The sequence below is a fragment of the Theropithecus gelada genome, chromosome 9 (genome assembly GCF_003255815.1).
Source record: "Theropithecus gelada isolate Dixy chromosome 9, Tgel_1.0, whole genome shotgun sequence".
Lineage (NCBI taxonomy): Eukaryota > Metazoa > Chordata > Mammalia > Primates > Cercopithecidae > Theropithecus > Theropithecus gelada.
In genome coordinates, this window is record NC_037677.1 from 7,624,302 (window position 1) to 7,647,443 (window position 23,142).

Here is a 23,142-nt window from a genome sequence, read left to right on the forward strand (position 1 = left end):
TCTGCCTCCCGGGTTCAAGCAATTCTCCTGCCGCAGCCTCCTGAGTAGCTGGGATTACAGGCGTCCACCACCACGTCAGGCTAAGTTTTGTATTTTTAGTAGAGATGGGGTTTCATCATCTTGGCCACACTGGTCTTGAACTCCTGACCTTGTGATCCATCCGCCTTGGCCTCCCAAAGTGCTGGGATTACAGGTGTGAGCCACCTCGCCTGGCTTTTTAGCACCATTTTAGAGATGAGGAGAATAAACCACAGGAAAACGTAAGTAGGTCATCCAAAGGCATACAGTTTTTAAATGGAGAAGGATTTGAGTTTGGGAAGTCTGAACACAGAACCTACGTTCTTTGTCACAAGTGTGTTAGAATGAAAGACAGCTTCGTCTATTTGAAGTAGAAGAAAGGAAAAACTAAGTTGTGAGAAATAATTTTGTAACAGTCTTAAGAGTATGATTAATTTTCAAGAGAAGATAAAAACTAAGCATAGAGAGAATACAGTTATGTTAACATATAAGAAATAATAGAACTTCCAATATTTAAAATATTAACCATCTATTAAGTGTTCAACTGAATAAAGCTTATAAGATAAAGAGTTCTTTGAGTTACTTACTCTGAAAAATAATCCATAAACTGCTGAGGATTTTCTGAAGCCAGCAATAGTTGTCTCTGATGAGATTCGGACATACAATGACACTTAAAGCCATTCTATAAAAAATGTAAAAGTAATAAATTCTGATTTAGGTCATCAAAATGGGCTCTAAATAGAAGTATTTAGTTAAAACCCAAAAAGTCTGCTCTTTGATGATAAATTTAAAAATAATCAAATCACTAGCTGTAACTACTCTATCAGGTTTTCAAAAAAATTTTTTATGGAGTTGAGCTTTCAACTCTGCTAATCAAAGAATAATCCTTGCGATCAAAGAGACAGCAAAAGACTGCTGTAGAAAACAGACATTAATAAGAAACATACCAGGCACAGAAACAGAAGAGAGATTCCAGTTTTTAGACTTAAGTTAACCAATTCTTATTGAGCACCTACTTTATACAAAGTGTCAGACAAGTGCTTAAAAGAGTAAAATGGGTCATTAGTGAATTTCCAACACAGAAACTACTTTCGCTCACTTTCCTCTACTTCAGCTCATTATCCAAAAGACATTGCTGCATATTATATTAACCTTGTTAAACATCTGTACCTTCTTAAAATGACTGGAGAAAAACATGCAAGTTTTGACTTAGTATCTCCTCTCCTTCATATTTGAACCTCATTCTTCACTAGTAATAGAAACGAAAAATGTGCCTTTCTTCTATTCCCTATCTCTGACTGAAGCACAATCACCCAAGCCAGGAAACCAGATAACATCCTAGATTCCTTCCTCTCTTTTTTTTTTTTTTTTTTTGAGACGGAGTTTCGCTCTTTTTGCCCAGGCTGGAGTGCAATGGCGCAATCTCAGCTCACCACAACCTCTGCCTCCCGGGTTCAAGTGATTCTCCTGCCTCAGCCTCTCGAGTAGCTGGGATTACAGGCATGCGTCACCATGCCTGGCTAATTTTTGTATTTTTAGTAGAGACGGGGTTTCTCCATGTTGGTCTGGCTGGTTTTGAACTCCCGACCTCAGGTGATCCACCCGCCTCGGCCTCCCAAAGTGCTGGGATTACAGGCGTGAACCACCGCGCCCGGCCCCTTCTCTTTCTACCTTCAATTTAATAGGAAGTCTATTCAGCTTCTTAATAACCCATATCCAGTCCCTCTGTTCAATCTCACTGACACTGTCCAGATTTCCACACTCGATTTTGCTTCAAACAGTTTCCTAATCTTTAGATCATGGACTTCTTACAATTTTTGCCTCATCTGTGCCCTATAAGAATCACAGTTATTATTTAAATTTATTTTAAAAAGAAACTTGGTATCAGCCTCATAAATAAAAAAAAAAAAGTATCACTTTCTATAAACTAAGAAAAAATAAAGTGAACAAATGATAAAGTTATGAAATCCTAGAAACCCAGGAGTAGACGGGGGGGATACACTGGCTCTGACCTTCACTCTCTTCAGTCTTCCAGTATCAGGAGATAGAAGATGGGGAAGCGAAACCGTAGGGGTCACCTATCTCCCTCTCCCAGCCCACCTCCTAGGTAGGGAATTCCGGGCAATGAATAGATCTGAGGACAAATAGACACAGAAACACCGCGGGGGCCTTACTCTGAAAATTGATAATTACAAAAAAGAATTAATCCTTTACTCCTTCCCCATAAAAATTGCATCTCAGTATAACATTTAAGGATGGCCAGACACAGTGGCTCATGCCTGTAATCCCAGCACTTTAGGAGGCCAAGGCAGGAGGATTGTGTGAGCCTCCGAGTTCAAGACCAACCTGAGCAACACAACGAGACCTTCATCTCCACAAAATATTTTTTGAAAATTAGCCAGGCATGGGTGGTATGTGCCGATAGTCCCAGCTACTTGAGAGGCTGAGGCAGGAGGATTGCTTGAGCCCAGGAGTTAGAGGATGCCGTGAGCTGTGATAGAGCCACTGTACTCCAGTCTGACCAAGAGTAAGACCCTGTCTCAAAAAGAAAACAGTAAGTTTAAGGATAACCAAATAGCCTTAGTGGATGAGCAAAAGCTCATTTGTACGAAAGCATGGCAGCCAATCATAAATGTTAAAAAAAATTAGAAAAATAACCTCTTTGACACTCCTAATAAAATAACTGACTCAGGCAAGGATGCTAAAACACACAGGTAAAAGGATAATGGGAAACTAGATATATAGGCAGGATTTCTAAGCATTGCCCCAATACTCACTTGCTCTTACAAGGGGGAAAATATTACTTTCTAATATTATTTACAAGCTGTCACCTTCACTCAATTTAAGTACTACCAAACATTATTGGCTTCCTTATGTGATGCTATATGAAATATACAAGATCACCTATAACGAATACTATAGGCTGGGCATGGTGGCTTGAACCTGTAATCCCAGCACTTTGGGAGGCCGAGGCAGGAGGGCTGCTTGCGTTCAGGAGCTTGAGACCAGCCTGGGCAACATGGTGAGACCCTATCTCAAAACAAATAAAAAAGTTCATTAGGCATGGGTGGCATGTACCTGTGGTCCCAGCTATTTGAGAGGCTGAGGCAGGAGAAGGATTGCTTGAGCTGGGAAGGTCAAGGTTGCAGTGAGCCATGATCGTGCCACTGTACTCCAGCCTGGGCTACCGATTGAGACCTTGTCTCAAAAAAAAAACAAAAACAAAAACAAAAAAACCCCCAAAAAACAAAAAAAACTATATTCCTCCCCACAAGTGTTTAACCTGAAATTAATCTATCAAGATCACCTACAAAGTATTCTTTCTCCCCAAAATGTTTAACCTAACCCAATCAAAGCTTTTAGATATAATTTCCAGTTGACAGAAACTACGAGTTAGAAGGCAAAAGACAATCAGAGGAAACAAGTCAACACATATGGGATGTTACAGGACAACAGCCTGGCCTCCTCTCTTCAACAAGTCAATGTCAAGAAAAAGAAGGCTGGGCACGGTGGCTCACGCCTGTAATCCCAGCACTTTGGGAGGCCGAGGCAGGTGAATCACCTGAGGACAGGAGTTTGAGACCAGCCTGGCCAACATGGCAAAACCTTGCCTCTACCAAAATACAAACATTAGCCAGGCGTGGTGCCAGGTGACTGTAATCCCATCGACTTGGGAGGCTGAGGCATGAGAATCACTTGAACCCGGGGGGCAGAGGCTGCAGTGAGTGAGATCGCATCACTGCATTCCAGCCTGTGAGACAGGCAAGTCTCTGTCTGGAAAAAAAAAAAAGAAAAAGGGGTGGAGAGAAAATGGGTTATATTCTAAATTCAGAATATAGAGAGAATTAAATTTGGAGAAAACTAAAAGTCCTAATAACTCAGAGCACAGATAACTTTTTGGGCAGTTAAACTATTTTGTGAGATTTTATAATGGTGAATACATATCATTATGCATTTGTCAAAACCCATAGGATATAAAACAACAACAGTGAACCCTAATGTAAACTATGGATTCTGGATGATACTGATGTGTCAATGTAGTTTCATCCACAGTAACAAATATAACAGCCTGTTGCAGGATGCTGATAATGAGGGAGACTCGGGGGGTGGGGGTCCTAATAACCAAATCTGTAACAGTCCATGACTTTTGATTGAATCTTGATTTCAAGAAGCAGTTGGAGGACAACTGAGGAAGTGTGAATGTGTATTAGATAAAGAGGAACTTCTATTAATTTTGTTATGTTGATTACATATATTGTGGTTATATAGAAAAGAATCCTGAAATTTTAGAGATGTCTATTTAAGTATTTAGAGGTGAAATATCTTGATATTGGTAATTTACTTTAAAATATTTTTTATAAATTAAACATGGCAAGATTACTTAAAGTGTTAAGTCTGGGTGTTACTGACTGCATGTTTGCGTCCCCCCCAAAGTTCATATGTTGAACCCTAACCCCCAAGGGGATGGCATTAGGAGGTGGGCCTTTGGAGGTGACCGGGTTTAGATGAGGTCACAAGGGTAGAGCCTGCATGATGAACAGGGTGGGACCCTATCTTAAAAAAAAAAAAAAAAAAAAAGAGGAAGAGAAGTGTCTACTAGAGATTGCTCTATCTGCTTTGTGAGGATAGAGGCAGTTTCTGCAAACCAAGAAGAGGACCCTCACTAGAATCTGACCATGCCAGCACCTTGATCTTGAACTTCCCAGCCCCCGAAACTGTGAGAAATAAATTTCTGTCATTTAAACCACCCAATCTATTGCACTTTATATGGCAGTCCAAGCGGACTAAGACATTAGATAATGGATATACAGGTATTCATTAATAGAACTAAAGAGAATAACTGTATCAATGTTAGTCAGTATGAGTCCCACCTAAAATATCTCTTCCTTCACTTGTAGAAACACTGGATTAGATTATTCCAATTGCCTCAGTGTTCTTCCACCCTTACCCAATCCAGTCCGATCTTCGGAGAAAATTATGATCACATCGCTAGCCTGCACAGCATTCCATCAACCACCTCTTTAATGGGGAAAAGCGTAAATTCCATAGTGCAGCATATAAGGCTTTTCAAGATCTGCCCAGACTCCTTGAGCCACTCTATATATACTTCACTCCTTTAAAACTCAACGACAAGCCTACAAGTAGGTGAAATTATTATTCCCTCTTTACAGATAAGTAAAGGAGAATATAAGTAAATAACTTGACCAAGACCGCACGGTTGGTAAGTGGCCCAGCTTGACTTTAAATTTTGACAGTCTGATATATCCATAAACCAGATAAATCCATAATCTTAACCACAGTATTATTCAGTGCCCGATACAGTGTAGGTTCTCAATAAATGCTTGCTAGATGAGTTGTGTGGAAGAGCTTAGCTCTCCTTTTTCAACTGATCCCAAAAGAGGTGTGAATCCTAACCACCCTGTTTCTCTTAAGAGCCAAGTCAAGTCAGAGCTGATGACTGTTACTGGCATTGCCCGGGCATCTAGTATTGCAGTATCCCCGCCCCTGTGAGGGCTGCAAAACCTTTTCTGATGTCGTTTCTTTGATGGTGGGGATCGGAACTAGGGAGGAATGAGGGGTCGCAGAACACAGGCTGCCCGCTGGCCCCGCGGGCTGCGGGGAGGGACGGCTCTAGTGCGCTGAGTAGTTGACTCGCCCAGTGCAGACCTCAGAAACCTCACGACCCGGATCCCAGGAGCCCCGGCCCCGCGCCCTCAGTCCCGCGTCCAGGACCTGATCCTGGATTCCCAGGGGCCCTCCTGGGAAGACGGGGCCACTCCGGGCCCACTCACCTCGTCCCGGCACTGCTTCTGGCACATCTGGCAATACCAGCGTAGCTTCTGCAGGCCCTTGGACTTGATCCTGTTGGCGATAGCCTTGGGAGTAAGAAAATCCGACTTCCCCATGGCGACCACGGCAGCGGTCACTTTCTGGACCCTAGTGCCCAGCAAGCCGGAAACGGAACTTGGCTGGCGGCGGTGGGCGGGACAAATCCCAGCTGAGAGGCGAAAAGAGGTGGGGCCTGGGAAGACTGGGTTGCAACGCTCGCGAGACTCCCCTCGCCGTAGCGCGAGGAAACGAGACTGAAGGAGAGAGCGAGGTGGGAGGGGCGCGCTAGGAGGCTTCTGCGCATGCGCGCTGAGGCCTGCCTGACCGACCTTCAGCAGGGCTGGGGCTACCATGTTCTCTCGCGCGGGCGTAGCTGGGCTCTCGGCCTGGACCTTGCAGCCTCAATGGTATGGCAACTTGCGGGAAGATCGGCAGGACCGCAAGGGATGGAAGAGCTTGGGCACGGGGCAGGGAGGAGGAGATGGGCGCAGGAGCAGATCTGGGGTCGCAGGGCCTGACTGGGCCCCTGGCCCCTCGGAAGCGCCGGGTAGCGGGGGCTGCAGGAAGCGGCTCCGAGGCCGGCGAGGCGTGCGCAGGGCCCGGCTCCGACGGAGCAAGGTCCCGCCCGGTCCCCTGAGGCCGGAGGGCCACCTGGGACCTCGGGACTGCGGCCTGAGTCCAAATTGACGTCTGGGCGGTCTTGAGTTCCCTCAGCTAATCCACACTTCCTGAGCTTCCACTGCGAGCCAGGCCCCCAGTCGCAGGGCCCGCGAGGTGTCGGGAGCCTGAGCGATAGCCCAGGGGAAATGTTAAGTTGTGCTTTTTGTCCTTGACGCCCTTTGAAACCCTCCAGTGCTGGACACAGTGACCATTTGAGATTCGATCGAGTCAGAGAGCGCGGCCGTCGAGCACCTCCCGTGTTGCAGACACTTTGCTGGGTGCTGGAACAGCAAAGGCAAACATCCTAGATGCCCGAGGGTGGTCTTGGTGCAGAAGGGACAGTACAGATCTGTCTGAGGGCGGGGAAGGGAAGGACACCTAGCACTGCCTTGAAACCACTTGCTGAAACTGTAACCCTGCAAGGTCATGAAATTGCCCCAAGGTCCTAGGGGGAGGAGGTCGGTGGGCTTTAAGTGGTATTTGTTAACTGAGGTGCAGCTAAGTGGTCCCACGAGCCTCAAGAATTTTAAACAGTAGTTCCAGGTGGGGGGACCTGGGCTGGGGGAATGCATATTAGAAGGCCTGGGAATGGGCAAGTAAAAGTTGGTTTGTGGGTGGTGCTGTTCAGTTTTGAAGCTTGACAGAATCTGGAAGAATTTCAGACACGCTGCTAAGGGGATTATAGGCTGTGTGGTAGCAATTCCCTGCTCTAAACAGTATGGAGGATTTCTAAGGCGCTACAGTTTTTTGCATCCTAATTCATATTGAAGCGTCCATAAAACATTAATTGAAATAAATACGTTTTGCATTAAGCAAATAACTGATAGTAATATACGAGATTTTCAGAATGAAATCTGATGTGAATTAGCCACATAGAATTTTTGGTAGCTTGGCCTTAGAAGTCAGATTTTTTTTCTCTAATACGGAAAAATAAATTCATGGGAATTAAAAGGTCACTGTAGTTGGATTCTGAGTTGTATAGATTGCCCCACTTGTTAACTAACCACTCAGCAGACGTTAGCTGAGTGCTTGCACTGCACCCGGTGGTACTTGGAAGGTGCCAAAATGTGATGGTGAACAAATAGATAAGGTCTCCGTCAGCTTCCTGGAACAGTGCCTGGCATGCAGTGGTGCTCTGCGAACATCAGCTCTCCTGTCCTTACCTTCTTGCCATGCATTAATGTTATCTGTCAGTATTTTTAGAACCTTAGTTTAGTTTCTAAGTTGATCTTTAAAAAAATGGGAAGAGTTTCTTAAGCAAAGACAGAATATTTTACAAAAAAATTTAGAAATATCTTTTTTAAAAGCACTCGTAAGATAATTTGAAGCTCTTTTAGTAAAGGATCGTTTTAAATAAGCGCTCTCAGTTGGAGACAACCACTGTTAGGAGCTGAAATCGGAACCTCAATCAGCATATAAAGGTCCTAATCCTGACCTTAATCCCTTTGGAATATTGGTTTTAAGTCATCAATCAACAGTGTTCCACTATGAAAGCATATTCTGTCCTCTTCTTTTCACTTATTCCTTCACTCCTGGTGCTTAATGTCTTTCCTGCCTCTTCTGCCATTTCTCTTCCCATTAATTATAACTGCCTTTTGAATTCAGAAATTAAAACCACTCCACAGAATTAATTTGGAAGGGGAAAAAAATACCTTTGCCTTAACGAACCATGAAGAGGCATATTTCCACGCTTCTGTCTTGATTACTGGAAGTTTTTTAAAGTACAATTTGTTATTGTTTTAGTTTACATTTTCAGAGAGGTTACCATACTACTAACATAAGTTAAACATTAGTCTTACTTAAATTCACAGTGGTTATTTTAATAGTTGTTAGGATATCGGCAAAATACCCTTTTTGAAAATTAAACCTTTTTTTTTTTTAAGTAGCATTTAAGAAAATGGAAATAAAAATTTGTAGAGAAAGAGTCCCTGATTTTACTGTCTTCAAGTCTGGGAAAAACATATTCCTATGTCTTAGAGTTCAGTAGTCTCTAAAATGGAACTGTTCTATAATAACGTGTCAGTAGTCATAAACTACATATACCGAAAAGAGATGGCATTTCAGGAGAGAAAAGACAAATTGTCATCAGAGACCATAAGGGCAGATATTTACTAGTAAATGTAAAAAATGTTAGGCAGCAGAGTGTAGTACTGTATACAAAGAGAGACTCTGTAGCCAGCCCTGAAGGGCTCCATTCAGATGGCAGGGATTGAATTCTGATTGCCACTTAGCAGCTCTGTGACCTTGTGCGGGTTACTTAGTGTCTGTCCCACCAGTTCCTCATCTGTCAAATATATGCAGTAAAAGTGCACAATTCAGTGGGTTAGTGTGAGGATTAGAGTATTTGCAAAGCATGTAGGACAGTGGGAGAAATGCTGATAGGGATCCAAATGCTGTATATCATTACATAAATGAAGAGTTTAAGTACAGTTTCTACATCAAATGTAATGTAAGAAAGATTGCTTGGACTTGCCAAAAGAGGAAAAGAAGATGCAGTCGCGGGCCAGGCGCAGTGGCTCACGCCTGTAATCCCAGCACTTTGAAAGGCCGAGGCGGGAGGATCACGAGGTCAAGAGATAGAGACCATAGTGGCCAACATGGTGAAACCCTGTCTCTACTAAAAACACAAAAATCAGCCAGACGTGTTGGTACGTGCCTGAAATCCCAGCTACTCGGGAGGCTGAGACAGGAGAATCGCTTGAACCCAGGAAGCGGAGGTTGCAGTGAGCTGAGATCGTGCCACTGCACTCCAGCCTGGTGACAGAGAGAGACTCTATCTCAAAAAAAAAAAAAAAAAAAAAAAAAAAGATGATGCAGTCCGGAGTGTGGGTTAGAGAAGTGTGAAGGAATCAGTTTTTGCTGGTGTCAGGTGATGGACTTTTACACATTTAATATCAGAATTAGAAGTACTTCATAATTTTCTTTTCCTTGAGAATTAGCCAATGTTGCTTCCTTTTTAAGTTTTTATATATCTTAATACACTCCTTAAAAATCTCTCAAATTGTAGTTTCTTGGAAGGGTGTCATTCCTGACTCCCTCCTCCCCTGCCTTCATCAGCTGTTGTAACAGTGCTGTGGGATCGTGGTAGATAGTGGTAATCCACAGTGCGTTTGATTCTCCCTCCGCTGTGTTTCTTAGTCTCCGGAGGATGTCAGGACGTGCAATGATTCAGAGCTTTATCTCTTCATTTGCAAAAAATGTATATTTAGTAAAGGAAGCTATCCCTAAAGAGAGTTCAATTAGCTCATCACTGTTCTTACTCAAATTGTACCTAAAAATTAAAGTAGTAACATAGACATCTTCAGAATTAAATGAAAGCTAAACATGAGAGTGCTTTAAAACACATGAAATTAGGGCACGTGCATAGCATTATCACAGAAGATGCTACCTCTTCATACCTCTAACTTGGAGTACTTAAGGAAACCAAAACATTCTGTCTTTGTCCAAATATGGTATGCAATTCAAATTTGTTCCATACGGTATTCTCTGACCAGAAACTTGTGTCAGTTCAATTAAAGTGTCTGCCTAAAACCATAATATCCAAGTGTGACTTGTTATAACCAATAAATTTTGTGTTCAGGGAGAAAAGTCATTACTACACCAAAAAAGGAAGGTTGGCCAAAAACTGGTATTACTTTTTAAGTGTGATTATGAAAAGCTGTTGCCAATAGAACAGTCATGGCAGGTAGTTTGTGCTCTGAAATAACAGAGCTTGTCAGGATTTGCCAGCTTTTATCTTTTCCTTTACTCGATTTTTTTTTTTTTTTTGAGACAGAATCTCGCTCTGTCGCCCAGGCTGGAGTGCAGTGGCGCGATCTCGGCTCACTGCAAGCTCCATCTCCCAGGTTCACACCATTCTCCTGCCTCAGCCTCCCAAGTAGCTGGGACTACAGGTGCCCGCCACCAGGCCCAGCTAGTTTTTTGTATTTTTTAGTAGAGACAGAGTTTCACTGTGTTAGCCAGGATGGTCTCGATCTCCTGACCTCGTGATCCTCCTGTCTCGGCCTCCCAAAGTAGTAGATTTATTCTTAAAACCAAACCTAATATTTTTCGTGCTGAAGTGGGAGAATCACCTGAGCCCAGGAAGTTGAGACCGCAGGGAGCCATGGTCACGCCACTGCACTCTAGCCTGGGTGAGGGGAGTGAGACCCTGTCTTCAAACCCCAAAAAACAAAGATCCACTCTTTGTTATACAGTTCGATGGATTTAGGCAAATGTGTAATGACATGTACCCACCATTACAATATCATACTGAAGAGCTTCACTCCCCTAAAAATTCCCTCCTCTACTCCCCAAAACCCTGACCACCGCTTCTCTCAACTATTGCTGGATCGTCACCTTTTCTGGCATGTCGTATAGCCAGAATCATACAGGATTTGGTCTTTTTCAGACTGCCCTCTCTCCCTTAGCACTATGCACGTAAGGTTTCTCCAGGCCTTTTTATGACTTAATAGCTCTTTTGTGGTTTTGGTGAATAATGGTCCATTGTATGGATGTATCAGAGTTAGATCCATTCATTCATGTATCAAAGGACATCTGGGTTGCTTCCAACTTTTGGCATCATGAATGAAGCTGCTTTACATGCTCATGTGCAGATTTTATGTGGACGTAACTTTTCATCTCAGTTGGGTCAATACTGATTGCTGAATCATGAGTTAAGACTAGGTTTAGCTTTGTAAAAAACTGCCAGAACATCTTCCCAAGTGGCTGTGTACTATTTTACTTTCCTGCCAGTAATCAGTGAGAGTTCCTTTTGTTCCACATCCTTATCATCGTTTGGTGGTCAGTTTTTTGGGTTTTATCCATTCTTGCAGGTGTGTAGTGGTATTTTACTGTTTTAACTTGCAGTGTTCTAATGATGTGATACTGAGCATTATATGTGCTTTTTACCATCTGGTTGTTTTTTTTGTTTTGTTTTTTTGTTTTTTTTTTTTGGGGGGGGGGCGGTACAGAGTCTTGCTGTGTTGCCCAGGCTGGAATGCATTGGCGCCATCTCTGCTCACCACAACCTCTGCTTCCCGGGTTCAAGTGATTCTCCTGCCTCAGCCTCCCAAGTAGCTGGGATTACAGGCGCGTACCACCACGCCCAGCTCATTTTTTGTATTTTTAGTAGAGACGGGGTTTCACCATGTTGGTCAGGCTGGTCTCGGAACTCCTGACCTCGTGATCCGCCCACCTCGGCCTCCCAAAGTGCTGGGATTATATGAGCGACTGCACTCGGCCCTGCCATCTGTTTATTTTCTTTGGTGAAGTCTCTAGATCTTTTGCCCATTTTTTAATTTGGGTTGTTTTTTCTCTTATTGCATTTTAAGAGTTGTTTGTTTTGGTTACAAGTCCTTTATCAGAGATAGTTTTAGAAATACTTTCTCCCAGCCTGTGGATTGACTTTTCATTCTCTTTACAGTATTTTTCACAGGACAGAAGTTTTAAATTTCAATAAAGCCCAAATTAATTTTTTCTGTCATGGATGATGCTTTTGGTGTTGTATTTAAAAACTCATTGCCAAACCCAAGGCACCTGGATTGTCTCCTGTGGTATCTTCTAGAAGTTTTACAGTTTGGCAGTTTATATTTAGGCCTGTGATTAATTTTAAGTTAATTTTTATGAAATTTGTGAGGTCATTGTACAGATTAGTATTTTTGCATATAAGTGTCCAGTTGTGCCAGTACCATTTGTTTGTTAGAATATCCTTTTTTCCTTTAATTGTTTTTGCTTCTTTATTACTGTAACTTTAGAGGAAGTCTTGAAGTCAGATAGTGTTAGTCCTGACAATATTGCTTGGCTTTTCTAGGTCTTTGGCCATCTCGTATAACCTTGAAAATCAGTTTATTGATATCCACAAAGTAACCTGTTGAGATTTTAGTGGATTTTTAAAATTGTAAAACACATGTAACATGAAGTTTATAATTTTAACCATATAATTGTGTGTGGGCATTTTTAACTTCATACTCAAGTAGTTCAGGGCTGCTGTAGAGCAATGCAACTAGCTTTTTATGTACACTAACCTTATATCCTGCAACCTTGTCATAATGCTTATCGGCTCTAGGAGGGGTTATTTTTATTCTTTGGGATTTTCTACATAGATAATCATGTCATCTACGAACAAAAACAGTTTTATTCCTTCCCTTCAAATCTCTATGCCTCTTATTTTCTTGTCTTACTGCATTAGTTAAGACTTCAAGTATGATACTGAAGAAGAGTGATGAGTGGGGATTTCCTTGTCTTGTTCCCAATCTTATGGGGAAAGCTCCTGGCCTCTCCCATTAAGTCAAGGTTTTTGTATTTTGTGTTTTAGCAGGTTGAAGAAGTTCTCTATTCCTAGTTTGCTGAGAGACTTTATCATGAATGGGTGTTAGATTTTGTTGGATGCTTTTTCTGCACCTATTGATTGTATGCTTTTTTCTTCTTTAACCTGTTGACGTAACCTGTTGGTGTATTGATTTTTAAATATTAAACCAGCTTTGCATACCTGGAGTCAATCCCACTTAGTGACTGACAGTGTATAATTATTTTTAATACATTGTTGGATTTGATTTGCTAATACACCGTTGAGGATTTTTGCATCTAATCTATGCTCATGAGCGATATTAGTCACCGTCCACCGAGGTCATTCAATTAGAGAAACCTTAAATCATTCTTATTGTTTTCCTTTCTACTATGAATGTACATGTGAAGAAGTTAAATGCTCGCAAATCTAATCTCCTATTGCTTTGCTGGCATCTTTGTCCAGGTTCTTGAGGTCTCTCGTGAGGCTGCGGCAGCCTATGTCCCCATGTTTTCAATGTTCATCAAAACTCCAACCTCATTTTACGCTTGTCACTGCCATCTGAGATACTTTGCTGAAATACTAAACTGATTTGTGAGCTTATAAACATTCATTTCCCTACTAACCTACAAATAAGATTTAAACTGATTTGCTTTTTTTAATATTTAAAAATATGAATTATTTAAAGTAACAAACCCAGCTCATGTCTCCAGCCTCCCCTTCTCCATTTCTCACTCTTTCCTGAACATGAATCCTCTTAAAATGACATCCCGTTCCTGAGAATCCCCTCCTTAGGTCCCTCCTTTGTGAACACATTTACTTGTTGCTCAATTCTCCAGTGTAGCTTTGCCTGAAAACACAGGCACTTTGTATGGATTTGAAGGCAGGAGGATAATTTCATATTTTTTAGCATGTCTTCTCCCATTAGGGCAGGAATTCTCTCATATTCATCTTTCACCAACGTTTCATTTAAGTCTAATCATTTTGACTTCTGCGCATTAGCATTTCAATTTTAAAGACTTGAAAAAATATTAAATTTTATGTAAATGTAATTTTTCATGAACCTTGTTTATGAGGTAATAATATGTCAGAGACCATGTCGTGTTTACCAGTGCCTGGAATGTAGAGCAGCTTGGCAGATGTTTATTGAGCTGAATTGAAAAAGTTGAGAATCAGTTGATATAAACTACTTTTACATGTGTGGTCATGTTCGACTGTATCATTGACTCCAAGTGTTGCTGGAAGAGGTTGCTGTGAACTCAGGAAGTTTTTAGAGTGGCTGGCCTTGACTTGAAGCATAGTTGGGCAGCTTAACAAGGGGAGGGGCTTTTCTGTTATGGAAACAACATAAGCAAAGATATGGAGGTGGGAGTAGAACATGTGGGAGTCAATAGAGCATGTTGACTTCAGGGAAGGTGGTGTTAGAGACAGGCCAAATGAAAGGAGGCCTTCAATACAGGGATTCGCGCCACTACTAAGGAATTGAAATATATGTCTATTCATATACATTCTGAGTCCTGTATTTGATAGATTGCTTCTTTATGGGATATTCTTTAAATCAATGTATTAACTCTGAAAGTTGTTCTTGTGTAACGGAACTATTTTTCAAAAAACTGAAATAATCTTAAAACTTTTATCCTCAGGATTCAAGTTCGAAATATGGCAACTTTGAAAGATAGTAAGTATGTTGTTTGTTTCAATATGTGAATTAAGAAAAACTAAATTTTGACAAATACAAATACTGTCAAAAATACACTGCTTTAGCCCATTGTATATTTGATCAAAACTGACCAAATGGATTTCCATTGTATGTTTGGGATGCTGGACTTGTTCTGAAAAGACCAGTAAGAAAGGACACATGAGAAAGCTGTGTTCTGTTGTCTGTAGAATGATCGTGACGTAACTAGAAAAAACTATACCAGCGTGGGTGTGGGTGGGTGTACGTGTGGGGAGGGGTAAATAATGTTATGGAATTATATATAAATAATGTTATGGAATATGTGGTTAAGGCAATTTTCAATACCATTTAATGTTTTAAATGTATATTATTGTCTTATGTTGCCATTTGCTTGTCCTAAGTAGTAGCTAGTCTTGCCTTCCTTTTATTAGTACTATTAAGACTGGTTTAGCATCATGCTGTTTATTGTTTATCTAAGTGCTCATTATTCTGCCTTGGACTTAGACAGATATTTCAATAAATTCACAATGAAGTTAGACGGTAATTCCTTTGTCTTAACACAGTACTTCTATTTTTCAGTTACCAGGAGACTAAAGTCCATCAAAAACATCCAGAAAATTACCAAGTCTATGAAAATGGTAGCAGCAGCAAAATATGCCCGAGCTGAGAGAGAGCTGAAACCAGCTCGAATATATGGATTGGGATCTTTGGGTAAGGGAAGAGTGTAATTCACAAATTAGGAAGAACTGTTTAACACAAAGAAGACTACTGATGACCTGTATCTAGAGCTTACAGTGATGTCAAGCCTATTCGAGTACTTGACATGTACTTATTTTTCATCTATATCCACCTGACACATAACGATAACAACCCATGCAGGTAGGAACTGTTAGAATCCCTGCTTTCCAGTGAGAAAAACTGAAGCACATGGAAGTTAAGTAACTTGCCTAAGATCACATATAAAAGGATGAAGAGCCTCTGTTTGGACCTATGTGGTTTGGTGTCAGAGCTTGTGTATTTGTTAACCATTATACGTGACCATGTTAACTTTTAAAATATTCTGAAATTTTCCCGGTTACTAAGTATACCATCAGAAGAACTTGGAAACCATGCATTAGGTGCAAGGGCTTAATTTCATCCTATGACCTTGTAGTGTGGCATTTTAGGACTGCAGTGGGGGCAGGTAGGGGGCATTGCAGTGGAGAGCTGACTGGGTGGTCATGGATATGACTCTTGATGGTGTTGTGAGACGAATCCGAATGATGTTGAAGCAGGAAAAGCAGCTGAGAACCTTCATTTTCAAGATACTTAATCACCATTCTTATCTTTTCAAAAGCATGAAGACATTTTTCCTTCAGAAATTTATGTAATCCATCCTTAATTAGTCTTCTTAATGGAAAAGAGATACGGCAGTTTAAAAAGAATTTATATTGTGTTTTTAAATGCTTTTATACTTATTTGATTATGAATTTATCTTGGAAATAAAATTGTAAAGAGCTGGAAATGGGAAAGAAGTTTCTATTTTAACTTGTAATTACATTGTTTCTCTTACCTTTTTTATGATCATGCTATCTTATCCAGAATTGAGGGTATCTAAAATAATTTTTAACTTAAGGAAGATTTATGCAAATTTGGTAGTAAAGAAAATCATGCAGTGAACCCCCTATTTATCTACCAGATCTTCAATAATCTCAGCTTACAGCTGTCCTTTGTTTGTGTGTGTGTGTGTGTGTGTGTGTTGTTTTTTGTTTGTTTTGTTTTTTGTTTTTTTTGAGATGGAGTCTTACTCTGTTGCCCAGACTAGCGTGCAATGGCACAATCTCAGCTCACTACAACCTCCACCTCCCACGCTCAAGCGATTCTCCTGCCTCAGCCTCCCCAGTAGTTAGGATTAACAGCCCCGCCACCACACCTGGCTAATTTTTGTATTTTTAATAGAAATGGGGTTTCACTATGTTGGCCAGGCTGGTCTCAAACTCCTGACCTCAGGTGATCCACTCACTTCGGCCTCCCAAAGTGCTGGGATTACAGGCATGAGCCACCGCTCCTGGCCTCAACTTACAGCTGTCCTAAGAACACTTGCTTATACTAGGCAGTTGCCAGCTAAATGTAAATGCATATTTTGAAAATAACCAACTGCTTTGTAAATTGGATATTTACTGTATTTAGTGTAAACTGCATATAAAACTTACTGCTTTTGTTTGTTTTTAAGCTTTGTATGAAAAAGCTGATATCAAGGTTCCTGAAGACAAGAAGAAACACCTCCTTATTGGTGTGTCCTCAGATCGAGGACTGTGTGGTGCTATTCATTCCTCCATTGCTAAACAGATGAAAAGTGAGGTTGCTACGCTAACAGCAGCTGGGAAAGAAGTTATGCTTGTTGGAATTGGTGACAAAATCAGAGGCATACTTTATAGGTAATTTAAATATATATTGTTTATTTTCATAAAGGTGCAAGCATGAATAAATCTTCTCGCAGAAGTTTTGACAAACTCTGAAATCCTTCGTCGATAGTTTAATTAAACAAGGTATATTCTTCAGGGCCTTTTTTGGTATACTCACAGGGAGGTGTTCGTTTCCTTTTTTTTTTTTTCCAGGATATATTGGAACATTTCTGTTTTCCTTCCCCTGTTTTCTACCTTTGCTTCTTCATCTGGATCATAAGTTGAGTGCCATGTGAATATCAAAAGCTATCAGCATTCAGCCAAATGAGGCATCTGAGGAGCTGTTCCAGCCTGGAAATGTTAGCAATAGTTCATTAGGATTAGAAGGAGAGGAATAAAGGCAAAACGAATATAAAACAAGACAGACCTCATTTTTAGTTCTTAGTTCTTTGCAGGTGCTGAGGGAAAGGAATTATGATAGTGTGTGGAACAACTCAGGAAATCACCACCACCCACACCCCAAAAGACCTGATCCATGGTGACGATGGTTTCTCCTGCCCGTCCCCTGTGCTCTTTCAGAAGTGTTGTTAAACTAGCTATGTGAGCTCTTGCTTTTCTTATAGGACTCATTCTGACCAGTTTCTGGTGGCATTCAAAGAAGTGGGAAGAAAGCCCCCCACTTTTGGAGATGCGTCAGTCATTGCCCTTGAATTACTAAATTCTGGATATGAATTTGATGAAGGCTCCATCATCTTTAATCGATTCAGGCAAGAAAGATTTAGAAATCAAAGCTTTTTTTATGTTCATGTTTTTGTTCATATTTTGAAATAACAGTTTAAAAATTACTTTGAGATTTACATTTGTTTTTGCCGATTCTAGGTCTGTCATCTCCTATAAGACAGAAGAAAAGCCCATCTTTTCCCTTAATACCGTTGCAAGTGCTGGTGAGTAGTTTTTCTACTGCATATATTTTTTGACATGTAGAATGAAGAGATTTGTCCACTAAGGCAGACAGTGTCAAGATGTGTAGTGGTAGCAATAGCGCTATAGCAAATGATTTGGGGCTTTTTTTTTTGTTTTTTTTTGACAGAGTCTCACTGTGTCACCCAGGCTAAAGTGCAATGGCATGATCTTGGCTCACTGCAACCTCCGCCTTTCGGGTTCAAGCAATTGTCCTGCCTCAGCCTCCCAAGTAGCTGGGATTACAGGTGCATGCCACGACCACACCTGGCTAATTTTTGTATTTTTAGTAGAGTTAGGGTTTCACCATGTTGGCCAGGGTGGTCTTGAACTCCTGCCCTCAAGTGATCCACCTGCCTTAGCCTCCCAAAATGCTGGGATGACAGGTGTGAGCCACTGTACCCTGCCGATCTGGGGCTGTTGAAGTGCCATCTCTTGACTTCCATGATACTTAATTCAGTCATTGTTCGATAATTCCTGCTTTATTCCGTCATTAGTTGAACAAATTGGTATCTATTAAGGTTCATCATTAGATTTTTTGTCCTCAAGGATTGAAGAGCGTAGCTAGAAACTGGCTTTGCAATTCATGTTTGGGACCTCTGACTACAATACAACAGAAGCTCTAGAATAGAGAGTTGAACAGTGTTCACAACTAATTTACACTGACCGACCCAATTCTCTTGTTTTATTGCTGGAAGAAAGTCGTCATTGATCATTGAAGCATCCTGGAATAATATTCTAGAACTGATTTTAGTTTCCTAAGGCTTTTTCCCCTTGTATATACCATCTATTTTCATCTATTTTCTAATACTTCATTTATTTGCAAGTATGTACTTTACATGTTAATGTTTCTGAAATTGAGATGGCTCTACCAGCCAATGGAGTATCATTTGTAATAGAGTACATTTTTTTCTCTCTTAATGAGAAATAAAGTAGGTGTTACAACCAGTACCATTTTCAGTTTGATGAAATACAGTACTGTTTCACCACTTGACCCCAATGAATGAATTTTGAAATGTACTACTAAATTGCTACAACATTAAAACTACAATTCATATCAGTTTCTAGTTCTCCCCCTCTTTCATGTGCTTAGAAAGGTTTTCCCTCTCTCATTTTCCAGATTGATACATTCAGATTTCTTCAGTAATCAAATGACTAAGTTGGAATTATTGCACAGGTTGAGTATCCCTTGTGTAAATGCTTAGGACCAGAAATGTTTGGTATTTCAGAATATTTTCATATTTATAATGCAGTATCTTGGGGGTGGGACCCGAGTCTGTACACCTTATACACATAGCCTGAAGGCAGTTTTATGCAATGTTTTAAATAATTTTCTGCATGAAACAAAGTTTTGAATGCACCCCATCACACAAGGTCAGGTTTGGGATTTTTCACTTGTGGCATCATGTCAGTGCTCAAAATGTTTCAGATTTTGGACTTTGGTATTTGGGATGCTCAACCTGTATTACACTATATTGGTTTCAATTCATTCTTTTTTTTTTTTTTTAATTGGAAAAAGCATTGAGTGCTTGCTGGCTTTGTAACAGGCACATGCTAATGCTGTCCAGAGGGCCTCATAATCATGAAATGTAGTACAGTTATTTCAAATGTTGACTTAATTTTTCTAAAGTTATATGGAGTAGAATATCGAATGCTTTATTTACACATTATATTTTGCTAAAAATATGCTATCTATAGTGTGGAAATAGATGAAATTATTAGAACAGATTCATTTACTTTATCTTACATTAATTTCTGCTCTGTAATTATAAAGGAGTTTTACACTGAAAAGCTGTTTTTGATGAATTAGTATTCTGTATAACTTCAAAGAAACTGATCACTTGTTTTAACAGAGAGCATGAGTATCTACGATGATATTGATGCTGATGTGCTACAAAATTACCAAGAATACAATCTGGCCAACATCATCTACTACTCTCTGAAGGAGTCCAGCACTAGTGAGCAGAGTGCCAGGATGACAGCCATGGACAATGCCAGCAAGAATGCTTGTAAGTACACAATAAGGATGGTGCCAGCAGGAATGCTTGTGAGCACACAGTGAATCTCAGCTGAGAGGAGTCCATTGCCGAGAGTAGCATCAACAACATTAACTTAATATTCCTCTACCTGTAGGAAAGTATATCTTGATAGGTAGTTGATTTGCAAGTACTGTGAAAAGGTATCCTATGGAAGATGTAAAAATATCTTCATAACATTTTTTGAGAGGCCAATTTTGTTATCCAAAAATCTCTTATTTTTTAAATTAAGCAACAAAAGTTAATTAACAAGTTATTCTTCTGTAGTTTCAGATTTTTTGTGCAATCTTTTTGTTTTGTTTGTAGCTGAGATGATTGACAAATTGACATTGACATTCAACCGTACCCGCCAAGCTGTCATCACAAAAGAATTGATTGAAATTATCTCTGGTGCTGCGGCTCTGTAAGTAATTGTAGATTGTTGCCTTCAGAGAATTTTTTTTTTCCTCTTGCTGTGTCTGCTTGTTTGGATGCTTAAAAGTTTTTGTTTTTGTCTTTTGAAGTTGAAATGACTCATTGCTGAATCTTGCATCCTAACTCTTACGCTATGAAGATGTGGTAAAAATGGGATCTCTTTGGTTTATTTTTATTGTTTCAGCTGGAAACACTCGGGCTTAGTTTTCACTTTTCTAAAGCATTAGGAATGGGATGTGGACAATTCAGTATCATTTATGAAATCTTTTTTTGGAATTTAAACAATTGTAAGCTTTCTGAGTTACAGGGCTAGTTTCAGATTTGGTTTTACATAAATCTATAAACCATTGCATGTTGGGAAGGTCCAGGAATTTTTTAATCATTATGTTTTCTATATCAGTACCAAAAGATAGTATAGCCATCCCTCAGTATCTGCAAGTGATTGGTTCCAGAACTCCCTCTCACCTCCCCCAGGATACCAAAATCTGAAGATGCTCAAGTCCCTGATATAAAATAGCACAGTAGTGCATATAACAAATGCACATCCTCTCATATACTTTTAATCATCTCTAGTTATAATGCTATGTAAATTGTTGTTGTATTGGTTTTTATTTTTATTATTTTATTGTTATTTTTGTCTTTTTTCCAAATATTTTCATCAGCTTTGGTTGAATCCATGGATACTGAGGGCCAACTATATACTGCTTTCCTCAAGAAAATTTCTTAGTTGTTGAAAAACTTTAATGTTTATGAAAAAAAGGTTAAGACAATGGGAATTTCAAAAAGTTATTAAGTTGAATACCCACTACGTGCACAGTACAGTGCTAGACACAGTGTTAAGGATGTGATTCTCTCTTTTAAGGCACTTATAGTCTAATAGGGTAAGAAACATACAAGTAATTGTGATTAGATAAAAATGGTGGTAAGTTCTTTTTGACTCGTTCCTTCTTACCTCCTACTAATCAGTTACCATGCTAAGTTTCACCTTCTATCTCTTGAATCTTTCCCCTTCTTTATGCCCATTTAATGCAGATCCTTGTCATTTCTCTCCTGAGTTCAAAAAGGTAATTATTTGAGTGCCCCTTAAGTGTCAGGCCCTGTGCTAGACACTGAGAATATAGTGGTAAAAATATTTGTCTTAACAGTAAAGACAGACACCAAATAAGAAATCACAGCAGAACAGAGGTTACTAAACTGTGGCCTGGAGCCAAGAATGGTTTCTACATTTTTAAAGAGTTATAAGAAGAAAGTATCTATAGTGTGGAAATAGATGAAATTATTAGAATCACTTGAACCCAGGAGGAGGTTGCCGTGAGCTGAGATCACACCATTGCACTCCAGCCTGGGCAACAGAACAAGACTCCGTCTCAACAACACCAAAAAAACCTCTAAATATATTGTGTTAATTTATAGAAAAATTATAATTTAAATTAGTATGTTCATAGTCTTGCCTACTTGCATGAGCATGTTTTTATTGCTTCTAACCTGGATTGAAATCTATGACTTTTTATAACAGTCATTGAGTCTGTTTTAAAATAATCTTGTGGTAAGTATTTTTGCATGATATACTCAAGGCATCAAGTTTAAAAACTGACTTTTTTTCATGGGAAAGCATATGTGATTAACTAGCATGGATTGCTTCTTAACCTGCTTGTTTTGTGTTTCTTTTTCTTCTAATATAATAACCAGGGATTAATGAAAATCAAGCTCCATCCTCAGACAAGAGGTAAAGTTCACACATTCTTCCCATGTCTGCTCAGAAAGGAAACCTATTCAGATATGAGTGAAGCTAATTTAGTAATCCTAGAAGTGTCCTCTGAGAGATTTAGATGAATGGGCCACTTTATAGTAGCAGCCAACTCACGGGAGCACCTGGGCAACGCTAGTGGACTTTTTCTGTAGTGAGTGTGTAGATCATAGAAAATGTAGATATAAGGAAATAAACTTTGAGGATAGAGAATTAACATTATTTTGAGACATTATATTTAGGTGGTGAAGAGTGGTGGTTGTCACACTTTATGGTCTCAGGACCCTGTAGTGTCTGATTGATTTCGCAGAAGCCAGCTAGATTTTCATCTCTCTCTATTCATTTTGTTGTGATGTCATGGATCATGTGGCCTCTGGGAAACGCTACTGTATACTCGAGAATGAGAATAAAACAGGCAAAATAACATTATTATAGACATAGTTTTGCCCTCATGAACCCCATGAAAGGTTCCCCAGACCAAAATGTAAGAATCACTGGTATAGAGTAACACTTTATTGTGTAAATTCAGTTCTCTGTACCCCACTTAAATAGGTATTAATATTATCTCTTGACATCATTATTTTCCCAAAAAATGCTGTTTGATTTTTTTACTTGTTCTGTACTTTGTTTTTCAGGTAAAGAAGGAAAATTCAGCCAGTTGATTTTGTTTTTAGCATACTGCTGTCTTTGTCCGAAGAAACTGTTCCTCCATTATTTGAATTACTGAAGACAGCAAGATATTTGTAAATTATCTTACAATAAACAACTTAAAATAAAATCATTGTTTTTCTTATATATAAGAACATTAGATATAGTTTTCGAAATGGGATGATACTAAAACATTTAAAAATATTAACATGCTACTATTAAAATTTTTTAGTAGAAGATAATTTAAGAGGTTCTTTTGATTTGATGGTGCTCCACTGACCTTAAAATGTCTAGCCTCTATGGGGACAAGGTAGAGGGAAAGCACTGCAGCCACAACCTCAGCCCGGTTCTATGCCTTATTACAGCCTTGAACAGTCAACAAGGCGGGGCGTGGTGGCTCATGCCTGTAATCCCAGCACTTTGGGAGACGGAGACTCAAGGTGGATCACTTGAGGTCAGGAATTTGAGACTAGCCTGGCCAACATGGTGAAACCCCGTTTCTA

The 23,142-nt window shown here is 39.9% G+C and overlaps 2 protein-coding genes across 5 annotated transcripts in view; one reads left to right on the forward strand and one right to left on the reverse strand.

Moving 5' to 3' along the window:
* The window catches only part of KIN (Kin17 DNA and RNA binding protein), a 35,734-nt gene extending 29,722 nt beyond the window's left edge, over positions 1 to 6,012 (reverse strand). For both annotated transcript variants that reach the window (XM_025395969.1, XM_025395968.1), the window contains exons 1-2: positions 5,811 to 6,012; positions 606 to 700 (exon numbers count right to left, since the gene is read on the reverse strand). In XM_025395969.1, coding sequence (XP_025251754.1) covers positions 606 to 700; positions 5,811 to 5,924 — 209 coding nt within the window. In that variant the 5' untranslated portion in view covers positions 5,925 to 6,012. The remainder of the gene's footprint in view (positions 1 to 605; positions 701 to 5,810) is intronic.
* Positions 6,013 to 6,094: 82 nt separating this feature from the next.
* ATP5F1C (ATP synthase F1 subunit gamma) lies at positions 6,095 to 22,769 on the forward strand. 3 transcript variants are annotated; one of them, XM_025395971.1, is made up of 10 exons: positions 6,095 to 6,254; positions 14,416 to 14,450; positions 15,030 to 15,161; positions 16,663 to 16,867; positions 17,458 to 17,601; positions 17,714 to 17,778; positions 19,648 to 19,803; positions 20,137 to 20,233; positions 21,934 to 21,970; positions 22,627 to 22,769. In XM_025395971.1, the coding sequence occupies exons 1-9, from the start codon at positions 6,199 to 6,201 to the stop codon at positions 21,938 to 21,940; spliced, it is 897 nt and encodes a 298-aa protein (XP_025251756.1). In that variant the 5' UTR covers positions 6,095 to 6,198; the 3' UTR covers positions 21,941 to 21,970; positions 22,627 to 22,769. The 3 variants fall into 3 exon arrangements, with proteins under 3 accessions (XP_025251756.1, XP_025251757.1, XP_025251758.1); XM_025395972.1 differs by lacking the exon at positions 21,934 to 21,970; XM_025395973.1 differs by lacking the exon at positions 14,416 to 14,450.
* Positions 22,770 to 23,142: the final 373 nt, after the last annotated feature.

Excerpts from the sequence above, each read along its gene's own strand:
- ATP5F1C (XM_025395971.1), top strand. The coding sequence starts at position 6,199 with ATGTTCTCTCGCGCGGGCGTAGCTGGGCTCTCGGCCTGGACCTTGCAG. Across the intron at positions 16,868-17,457 it reads ATCAGAGGCATACTTTATAG|GACTCATTCTGACCAGTTTC; the intron begins GTAATTTAAATA and ends CTTTTCTTATAG. Across the intron at positions 17,602-17,713 it reads ATCATCTTTAATCGATTCAG|GTCTGTCATCTCCTATAAGA; the intron begins GCAAGAAAGATT and ends TGCCGATTCTAG.